Source organism: Vicia villosa, linkage group LG2 (assembly GCF_029867415.1).
Source record: "Vicia villosa cultivar HV-30 ecotype Madison, WI linkage group LG2, Vvil1.0, whole genome shotgun sequence".
In the NCBI taxonomy this organism is placed as follows: Eukaryota; Viridiplantae; Streptophyta; class Magnoliopsida; order Fabales; family Fabaceae; genus Vicia; species Vicia villosa.
In genome coordinates this window covers 153,876,286-153,887,770 of record NC_081181.1, presented here as the reverse complement: position 1 = coordinate 153,887,770, position 11,485 = coordinate 153,876,286, and the positions used below count along the sequence as shown (strand labels likewise).

The following is an 11,485-nucleotide window of genomic DNA, read 5'->3' as shown; positions in this document are numbered from 1 at the left end:
AGAAGGACGCAGTTGTTAACGATGAATATGCAGGGGTTGAGTTTGCAAAGCAAGAATTTGATGAGAGGGTAAATTTTGTGTTGAAAATAATTTTACTAGCATCCAAAGATGAATGGAAACATAAGAATTTACTAAAAATACATTGTTATATAAAGAACAAGGTGTTTAATCTGATTGTGGATAGTGGCAACATGGAGAATCTGGTGTCACAGGAATTGGTAGATTATTTGAAGTTGTCCATAGAAAACATGAGAAGTCATACACCCTCATTTGGGTAAGTAAGGACTCCCATGTTCGAGTAACACTAGCCTGCAAAGTTCATATCTCCATCGAAAAACATTATAGATAGGAGGTACTTTATGATGTTCTTGATATGAATGCTTGTCATATTTTACTTGGCAGGCCTTGAGAGTTTGATAATGTTATCACTTATCGAGGTCAAGATAATGTGATGATGTTTACACGGGGCACACATAAAATTGCTATGACTCCTGTTTTGCACTTTGATAAGAATTCATGAGGAAATAAGTCTAGTTACTTAATGATGACACAGAGTGAAAAGGAGTTTGATGAGGTTATTAAAGATATTGTATTTTTATGTCTAGTGGTGATTAAAGGGCTCACGAGTGCTACAAACGATGAAATAACAATTTCAGAAGAAGTGTTAAGGAACCTAGAGGATTTCATGGAGTTGACCGTAGATGAATTACCAAACGGTTTGCCTCGTATGAGAGATAAACACATGATAGTTAAAGTTTTCAATGTGGGAGAAGTCGCGCGTCGGAAATGTTCAACAGGAATTGTGCAGGTTTGGCGTCTGATATCAGAATTAATATTATAATACTTTTCTGGATAGAGAATGAGCCTCTTAAGCAATCTAAGTTTGTTTCAGGCCCTAAAATTATGTTCCTTAGAGGACATATGTTGGACCAAATGTCTGAGATAACTTGTCCAACCATGATATGACAGTTTAGCTTATACAAGATGTTGAAGCAGAAAAGTAATAAAGAACAGAAGATAATTGGTAATCAAGTTCAGTGCAAACCACACCTACATCTAGGGGACATCCAACCTAAGAAAAGAAATACACTGTTCTATATAATTAGTATGAAGTGTCTTAGATGAACAAGCCCCGTGTTCAATGTCCATATTCTTAATTCTACCACAGTGTCTTTCTATTTAGGACTCCCCTAAATATGAGAACCCCCTCTCACTTTCTCTGAATCACTAACCCTAGCGATCAACAACAATAATCAAAGTTATTAATGTTGAATTACAATTAAACTAAACAAACCAACTATTATGCTTTAAGATATGAATGAAAGTGCTATCGTGGTGTACAAGAAACACAAACAAAATACTCATATAAACTTAGCACAAAATTATAGCTATATAGTTGGATTGTTTTGTTCCATAAAAGTCTCCAACAAAATATATGATTTGTTTTTAATTCAAATTCAAATCTCTATTAAAATTGATTTTATCTTCAAATATTTGTCAAAAAAATCACACACACATTGCTAAAAATCCGCAACAAATATGATTGAAACAATAAGAAAATATTGCGCCGAACACCTTCAACAATGGCCTGCTAACAAGGGCCAGATGTTGCATACATGTTGGGACATCTGTTCCCACATGTGTCCTTCTTCAAAGAAACATCTGGAACAAACTATGTTTTTTTTTATAATGCATCCAATCCAAAAGGAACATCAATCTCCCCATTTGTCAAAATTTTGACAAAACAAAATTCTTCAAAAACATACAAGATGTGCAACATAAGTTGAGCAGTAAGCACACAACACTTAAGCAAACAACAACAACACTAGAAATTAAAGTAGTAGCAGCACAAATTAGTAGCATAGTCAAAAGTCAAATGGTTTCTACACAACAGTCAGCTAGTCATACAATGATTCTCTCATAAATAGTCAGTCATGCAATCACAAAGTTAGTCATACCTGAACACATAGTTAGTAGTCAAGTTAGAATCAACATATACTACTAACACACAAAGATTATCTCACACAAGGGCCACATGCCATGCTAGATACTCCATCACGTGAGCACACATACAAAACAAGAATAGTTAGTACCAAACACATCAGTTAGTACCAATCGCAACAGAGTCAACACCATATATCAGCACCATACACACATTCATTAGTTAGTAGCCATAATACACTACCCATACACTTCATTACTCCCCTTTTTTTCTCCATAATTTGGCAAGTATGATCCCCAAAAAATCAGCCAGTCAACGTAGATGTCAGTATGTTAACACATATACACATCAGATCAAGAGTAGACAAACATCAACCAATATCACAAATGTTAAAACAAGATGCTAGAGAACCAGGACCGTTATTGGTAACAAAACCATAAAGCTGTCAAGCCATTACAGATCCAGAACAAGGAAACAAAACATTCCCAAATACAAGGGCCAAACAGACTAAGCAAAAACACATGGATTCAACACATTTCAAACTTGATCTCTAGACCATCTTCTTGAATCAATGATGGTAACCCAGTCTTCATCAGCATCTGAGTCAGAGTCATGTTTTGGCACATATCTTTTCTTTAATGACTTTATTTTGGTCACATACTTTTTCAGAGTCACAAATGCTCCAACAGATGATCCAACATGTGTCTCCACCTTGGAACTTTTTTTCTCAAAATCAACTTACCTTGATTCTGGAGCACTAGTTTTCTTTCCAAACTTGCTTTCCATCACATTAGCCTCCTTATTCTTAGCTTTTCCAAATGATCGACTCGTTTTTGAAAAGAAGTGTAAAAACTTGAGAGAAAGGGAGAGAGAACAATCTATTTAGTTCAAAAGAGATAGATAAGAACAATAGCCTTGCTTGTAATGAAGGTCCAGATAAAAGGAGAGTTTGAAAAGGAATAATCAACCTCATTTCACATGCACCATAAAGCATTGGTGAGAGATACTTTCTTAGTCTCCTTGCATGTCTCCCTAGCTTTGACTGTTATAGGTTGTCACATTTGCACACACCAAGAACACCCCTTAATCTTTCAAACTGAATTGCATCTAAATCCTTATGAAACATGTCAGCTAACTGTTTTTCAGTTGCTACATGCTCAAGGTTGACAATTTTATCTTCTATAAGTTGCCTGATGAAATGATGCATTATGTCAATGTGCTTGATTTTCCCGCGTATTCTTTAAAATATTAATAGAACCCAAGTTGTCACAGAACAATGTCATGACATCTTGTCCAACACTGTACTCCCTCAACATTTGTTTCATCTAGAGCAATTATGCGCAATTGCTCCCTACAACATTGTGATATAAATTATAAAAATTAATAAATAAATTATTTGACAGTTTTTTTTATAATTGTATAAAATATTATGTTATATAAAATGTAGAGATATAATTATTTTTATTTTTATTCTTATTTTTATTATTATTCTTATAATTATTATTATTATAAATTATTAATATAATGTTAATTTAATAATTATATATATATATATGATTATTTTCTTCTATCATTATTAGCTAAATATTATATTATTATTAATATATTTTTATTATTATTTATTCTTAATATAGAGTCAAATTAGTAAATAATAAAATTAGAATTTTTGTCAAGAATTGCTATCACGATGACACGTGACTAGAGTTGACATAGTGACAACTTTAGATTTATGTTAAGTAGATCTACCATACATCTCCATATCTAAACTTGACACCCACACATAATTATTAATTTGATCATAATACTCTTAAATCATAAAAATCAAATTTTCACATTCAAAATCATATTTTTTGGATTTTTTTTCTTTCAAAAAATAATGTTTTTGTTTGGAGTTTTGCTAGAAAATACTAGATTTTTATAAATAGTGTAGTATATATTTGTAAAAGGTCCAAAAGAGGCAGTATAGGAAGTTCTCTAACGAAAGATAACGTTGAATATCGCCCATATCTGCTTTCTAGCCGCTCATTCATTGGAAAAGTGCCAATCATTTGGTTGTGGCGTCTAATTTCTATATTACTCGCTGTTAAGTGCCAAAATGTAGTTATTTTGTGTTTGTAAATAGTGGCACTTATCGATACTTTTTGTTAATACCGTTCGAATAATACCCCGTTTTGTGTATAAATACGTATACTTTGTGAATAGATGTATTTTCATATACTTTTATACTTTTTGATAGTTTTCTATTCATTTTGTAGGTATTGAGGCGTATTTGGAGCATGAGCAATAACGTGGCGAAGACACGGCTTCAAACGCGCGATTTTGAGCGGCGGAATCAATTCATTTCGGCGAATAAAGCTCAAAACCAAAGAATAATAAATCACCAATTTGGTTGATATATTGTCATTGTTAAATGGGAAATTGAATAAGCTTTCCAACGCTTCGAACCAGGCGCAAATCGGAGTTACGGTTCTCAAGTTACGCCATTTTTACTAAAAGCTGTTTTTTTCAACATAATAGGTTTCGCGCGACGCAAGCTCCTGCGCGCGACGCGTGCTGTACCAGAACCAGAATTGTATAAATAGGTGAAAAACATATTTTTTAGGTCATGGTTGGATATTTTAGAGCTCCAATCCATCCAATAGCATTTTTTGAGTGGAAAGATGCTAGAAAACACATTGGAGCTGTCAAATGGATGATCCGGGGTTGAATCCTTCATCAATCGGAGCCGGCAAACCGTGAGATTTTCGGGTTTTTCTTCTTTTCTTCTCTTTGTGGTTTCATTTGTGGGTTTTGTATATATATACTTTGATCTCATGTATATTTGTTGCCTATTATGTTATATAAAGCTTGCTTTCATATTTTTATGGATTATTGTCTTAGATTGTTGCTTTGTGGCTATGTGTTTGAGTTGCTATAGAGATGTAGGGCTCTAATGCTCATCTAGGATGATTTTCTATTAACTTAATTGCAGAGATGGATTAGGTTGATAATCACTTAGTGTCAGTGCTTAATGCGTCTGAGTGGTCGTGTTTGTCTGAGAGATCGACATTTACGGGAAGCTCGGATTTCTCATGTGTTGTTTAGGTGTCTGAGAGATCGTCACTTACATAATGTAGTGGGTTGTGTTGTTGACATGTGGTATTATTGATAGGTTACAAGTTGAGTATACTCGGTCAATAAGTTTAAGTTTGTGAATAGTAGATTATATGCAATACTTGATAGTTTCTTCTATTTGAAGAATGAATTCTTTTTATGTTCATAGTTACTTTTCAGTTTTTACCGTCTAAACCCATTGAACCCAAACTCAAGAACTAAGAATCCGTCGAACGACAGTTCAATAGCACTAATCTCTGTGGACACGATAATTTCCCGGATAAATACTTCCAAAAACTTTTGTTGCTTGCCGCTATACCGCTCCAACACTCGCCCACCTGCGAAAACATGGGGAGTGACGTGTCCACTCTTAGTAACGACATGAAAGACAATCAAAGATGAGAGACTCACTCTCTAAAAAAATGAGTGAATAACCACTCATTTCCCACACTCCTAAGAGATAGAAGTGTCGTTACATGGAGTCTAAGATCCAGACCAAAGAGGTTCTTATAAATGTCTCAATTTTAAAGTTAGAGGCATTCAATTTGACCTGAAAACACCAGTGTACAAAGCTTCTTACCACCTTGCGCGATCTTCCTCTAACACCATAACAATCCTAAAAACCTCTGACAGACTTATAACATAAAGGGTTGTCACATATTATATTTTTAGCTAAGTATAGTTGACGCTTACCGTAGGGCCTTGGTAGAACTAACTCGAGCCACCATCCTGTCATCCAATTAGATTTCTATCCTAGTGTTTATCTCCTCTGTCTATCATTGTGAAGAAGAAGGTAGCAACTCCGCCCAACATTGAGTTCTATGACGATCTGAATGCCATGATAGAAATGCGTGCAACCATGAACGACTTCTATTGCCAGAATCAAACTTTAGAGGATAATGTCCTTCATATCTAATAATGCCAGAAGGAGGTTGACCCTCTTAAGGAAACCAAAATCCTAGAACCTAACCTCTCTTTGATGAGATATGAGGGGGGGGGGGGGGGTGCAAGGGCTAGAGAACTTCAAGTCATCTTCGTTGGTCAAGTTTGATAAGTGTAACAATCCGTACGAGCATGTTGCCTCCATCAACATGCAAATGACTATTATTGAAACTTTTGATCCATTAAAATATAAATTTTTTTATGCCACCTTCAGAGATGTATCATTAAGATGGACATGAGCCTAACACGACTCTTGATCACCAACTATAAAAGCCTAGTAAAAAAACTAATCTATAAATTTGCATCGCAATAAGTTAGGGAATAAATATCAAACTTTTAAATTAGGGAATAAATATCAAACTTTTAAATAAATAAATAAGTAACATGTGTTTCCTTTGTTTTGTCAATTTTATATTACTTGTTTGATTTGTTTGTCCTACGCTGTATATTAAATATTCACATAACATATCTAATGTTGGCCTCCTACTCCAATATTTTGAGACTTTTCTATTCTGAGTATTAGTCTTGGTCAGTGGTCAATGTCCTATGCCTAGCACATCGAAATTGAGGTCCTATCTCTAAAGTCTAAACCAAACTATCGTACCTTATTTTTTAATTTTAATTTAAGCATCATACAAACCAAAAAATAATAACATTTTTTTATTTATAAGGTAATTTTTTTTAATTATACAATTACAACTCTTTTTAAGCAATTGGGGAAAAAGTTGTACTCATTTCACTATAAGCTCTTTTTTTTAACATAGTTTAATTTCGTTAAGCATTAAAGTTTTCTAATTTGAAAAAGAAAAGTCTTAATAGTTAAGTCAAGAATTTGGTTCTTCACTCTGATTTTGGTTAGTAGAACCTTTTTTTCATTTCATTTCCATTCAATTTCATTTCATTTCAGAGAGAGATGTGGCCTGCGATTATCTGTGGTTTGATTATATACAAATTGTTCAAATGCTTCTTTTACGACGACGACGTTACAGACATTGAAGCTTCTGATTCCACCGTTCTCTTCACCGTCGCTGATAGGTTTCGTTTTCCTCTTAACCTAATCATTTTTTTCATCAATTTTGAATTCATTCCTTCAATTTCAGTTTCAAGATTCAATTTCACTGTTGTTGAATTCATAAATCGAGTTTCGTTTTTAATTTTTTGCAGGCTTCAAAAGCTTTTTGGAGGTAAGGTTTTTGTTGGTCTGAGAATTCCTGATGCCGATTCTGCTTCACCAAAATCCATTGATCTCGTTCTTGTTACTAAACGGTATTTTTCTTTCATTCTTGTTTTTTTTTGTTGCAATGATTCTCTGTTAATGTGGTTGAGATTCAAGACTTACTAGCTGATTGCTGGTTAATGAATGATAAATTTTCTATGAAGCTCGGACACCGATAAATTAAATGTAACCAAGTGTCGGTATCGGTTTCAGATACGGAACTAACACTGACACATATTTTTTCAGAGGTGTCGGTGTGGGTCATAATGTGTTTTAATTTTAATTTTATTGAATTTCATTTTAATATTGCAGAGAGCTACTAGTGGTAGCCGTGAAGAATTTCTCAGGAATTTTGACAGTTCAAGGCGATGGTACTTGGCACTCTGAAAAGCCAGGCAAACATAATAAAGTTGAGCGTCATCCTGATCCGGTAAGAAACCGCATGATTCAATTATGATTATGAATGTCTTTGTTCATATAAATGTTGAACATTGGTAGCTTTATTTCCGCATGTTGTTTCATGAGAAGCATGAATTGTGTTTTAGAAAATAGAGACTAATTTAGGATGTTTATTAAATAATATGAATCGTGATTTGGAATTTGATTTGTTCATATTCTGTTATGGAGACTGTGAGAGGACGTGGATAGATTTCCAAATTAGTAACTTCTTTCATTATTTGTTTTTTTTTTCTTTTTCAATTTGTATACAGGTGGAAGAAGTGAGAAAGCAAGCTTCTATTCTTGAATCCTATCTTGAACAAAGAGGGGTTAATCTACCTAAAGGATTTCTAACTTGTAAAGTTATACTTCCAAATCCTAAATTATGGTATGTTTTTGAATCTCCTCTAAATATTAGTACTTTCTGCAGAAGAAGATACTCTCTTTTAATTCATGATTTGTCAATACACAATTTGTTTTTTTTGTTAAAGACTTCTAAATTTGCCAAATTTGGGTTCTTATATTGACTTCTAATAGTCATTCTTCATATTCATATGTTTCTTGCATTCTATTTGAAATAGTTCTTCGCAAGAAACAAACAAGTTATTGTTGTGTAATTTCTATCTAGATGGAATATCGTTGTGAAAAAGTTGGAAATGTGTTGAAGAAATTGTAACCGTCATTTAATCCCTTGTTTAGTTATTTATGACAGAAAAAATATACAGCCTATCTGGTCTACTCGGTCAACAGCAAGCCAAGTAGTTATTTTCTTGTTTGCATTTGGTTTGTAATATATTATCAGTTAAAGTCCTTTTGTCTTTGCAGTACCATTCCTACAAGTGATTTTCCACCTGAAGTTATTACCCATGAACAATGGAAGCTACAGAAGCCAGGGACAAAGACTGTGATCTCTAGTTGGGTAAAGAGTGCCTTTCTTAGCGGCAAGAGCGATATGCAAGAATCTGGTAATAAGAATCTTGAATTTGTTCTTAGCACAGCTCCAATATGGGACAGGTTAGCTACCACTTGTACTCAATTATTCACTTGTTATGTTTCTAATGTTCTGTTCTTGTATTAATTTCCTTGCTATTTAATTTGGATGCTGTTAATGGTGCCTTGGGTAGAAAATATATCAATCCTTTTTTGAACTATTTGATGTTGGCTTATTGTTTGGTATGGCTTTGCTGGATTTGTATCGAAAACCTATTCATTTCTAGAGATCTATTAGGAGGAGGCTTGATAAATTATAAAACCAGACAAGCCATCAAGTTCTTTTAGGTTTATTGGGGGAAATACCTTGGCAGAAGGAGCAATTTTGAGGTTATCTGTTATAGACCATGAGGAAGTTCTTCTGAATCGAATCAGAGATATTTTTTTCTTCAAATTGTTGTTTAGCGGGGCTTACAAATTAAATGTGGTTGCCTTTGAATCAGTATACTCTCAGCACTTTGTTGGCATTATTTAAGACAACCAAATCTTAGTTTTTTACTCATAAAACAGATTATTTGCGTTGCAGGTTGGAACTGAAAGGCAACAAGTATGCATTGGGAGAGTTCCTAGAATTTAAGGGCAAATCAGAAGATGTCGAGGCATTAAGACATATCAGAAGATCAAAAGTTGGTAGCATGATAATCCAAAAGACAAGTATGTTTGGACTAGGTAATCTTTTCAGAATAATTATGCTTTGTATTCCAATTGTATTTAGTAATATCATAGTGTCCTCTATCCCAAAAACTGCTAATAGTAAATAGTAATATCCTTCTTTAAGTTATATAACTGACAAGCCAAGATAAAGATTATGAACACTCCATATTTGCTCTATGAACAAGTTGTTATTCAATAAACTAGTTTCATGTGACTCTTCTATAAAATTTTAGTTTCAACTGATAATTACCTTTTTCTGGTGGAAGATAAAACATTCAAAGATGGGAAGCTTTCTAATTTTATATTTGCTTTGTTATTATTGTCTTATCGTATGTTGTTTTTTAAACTAACATGAGATGGTTTGCAGCTCCTTCTACGCTTCAAGTTTTATACACTTTGCGCGACTATAGAACCGAGGGAGCATCAGCACCAGAGTTGAATGAAGTGACTGTAAGATCAAATACTGAGATCATCTTTCAGGCCGAAAATGGTACCAAAATCAAAAAATTTAAGCTCTCTTCAGTCTGCTCTATGCATCTTAGCGCATAAAGTTACTCAACTGAAATGTTGGAAATGTCAATAACAGTAGTTTGTCTGTTTTTTTGACATACAATACTATTTCATGCTTGCATTATATATAGACATAGATATCGATATAGTTGGCTGTTTTATTTTATTCACATGATCATACTATAATAACAATGAAAATTTAGCTTGTCAAACTATACTCATGACTGACAATAACTCTTGTGGTGGCTACATTACAACTCTCACTTCGTCTCTGATTTGAGGGTGATTTGAGGGTACTTACTATTAGTAGTTTATTTTCGAGGATCGTTCTCTCAATAATTAAGAACATTCTCACTTCCGACATGAAAATTGGAAAGTGCTACCTTTCAATGCTTAGGATTGCCAAAAGCATATCCACCCGATAATAAATTTCAATAATAAAATAAGAGTTTCTCAGGGTACAAAACTCAAGTACAATTCTTTAGGCGTGGTTCTTACTATTTTCCAATGAAAATATGACAAATATACTTAAATATTATTTAGTGAGTGAAAATATGAGAAATTTGCATATATGTAAGAGGAAATTACACACTTGTCATATTTTTATTGGAAAATAGTAAGAATCACACCTAAAAAATTGTACCTAAGTTTTGTCCTTTCTGAATCCACGCATATGATATGCTTTAATCCGTTAAATCCTGTCGTGTCTCTCATGCGGTTAGTCCTGCGGTGATATCCACCGTTGATTGGTTTTCACGACAACCTGTATTTTTTAATTATTTCTATTTAAGAGTTGTGGGCTGTTGGATTATGTGCATGATAGAGGGCATATTGTAAACAACAAAATGTGCAACTGAAAAGATTTTTCTGATTGTAATTTCATGATGGGAAAATAGCAACAAAAAAAAAAATTGACTCGGGAGATTTTATCTTGCCACCCCACCTTAACTTGGCACCCCAACACATTTCCATAATGCCTATGCTATCCTTGACAAAATTTTATCAAAATATGCTATCCTTGACAAAATTTTATCAAAAAATTTGAACGGAAAATTAGGTAGAACAACACAAAAATCCGGTACAAATCAAAAAATCCGGAAGGGTATATGAAAAATCTGATATACTTGAAATTTTAAAAATTCGAAATGTTATGGCACATACTGGTTTTTATAAAAGTACCCGTATGTATGTGTACAACTATGAGTTTTTAGCCATTAAGCACTTGAAATTTTAAAAATTCGAAATGTTATGGCACATACTGGTTTTTATAAAAGTACCCGTATGTATGTGTACAACTATGAGTTTTTAGCCATTAAGCAGTATGTGTACAACTATCAGATTTTTAAGCCATTAAGCAGTATGTTATCTAATATACAGTGTTCTACAAATGTCTGAGTAATACAACACATAATATACAAATAATACAAAAAATGATAATAACGTCTAAATAGGTCCCTCACGAGCTACGCGTGTTACCTACGATGCTTAAGTATAAACCTCACCATCTGAGATCACCAAATCCATGAGGTTATCCATAATGACTGCTATCATCTGTAGACGTTGAGCGTCATCCGCATCATGTGGAGGCGGTGGAGGGGCGACACGTCATCGAAGTTACTCGAGCATTAGAAGGTCCAGCATGAGAAGATCCGATCTTATCTTCATGTTGCATAGGTGGGATGATGTGAGGGTGTGATACA

The 11,485-nt window shown here is 33.7% G+C and overlaps 1 protein-coding gene across 2 annotated transcripts; it reads left to right on the top strand.

Moving 5' to 3' along the window:
• The first annotated feature begins 6,723 nt into the window (after nt 1-6,723).
• LOC131647116 (uncharacterized) lies at nt 6,724-10,045 on the top strand. Of its 2 annotated transcripts, XM_058917029.1 has the most exons (8): nt 6,777-6,795; nt 6,885-7,012; nt 7,142-7,243; nt 7,506-7,623; nt 7,904-8,019; nt 8,457-8,645; nt 9,148-9,290; nt 9,643-10,045. In XM_058917029.1, exons 2-8 carry the CDS (start codon nt 6,891-6,893, stop codon nt 9,822-9,824), a joined length of 972 nt encoding a protein of 323 aa, XP_058773012.1. In that variant the 5' UTR covers nt 6,777-6,795; nt 6,885-6,890; the 3' UTR covers nt 9,825-10,045. The 2 variants fall into 2 exon arrangements, with proteins under 2 accessions (XP_058773013.1, XP_058773012.1); XM_058917030.1 differs by having other exon boundaries at nt 6,724-7,012; nt 9,148-9,275.
• The last annotated feature ends 1,440 nt before the right edge of the window (nt 10,046-11,485 follow it).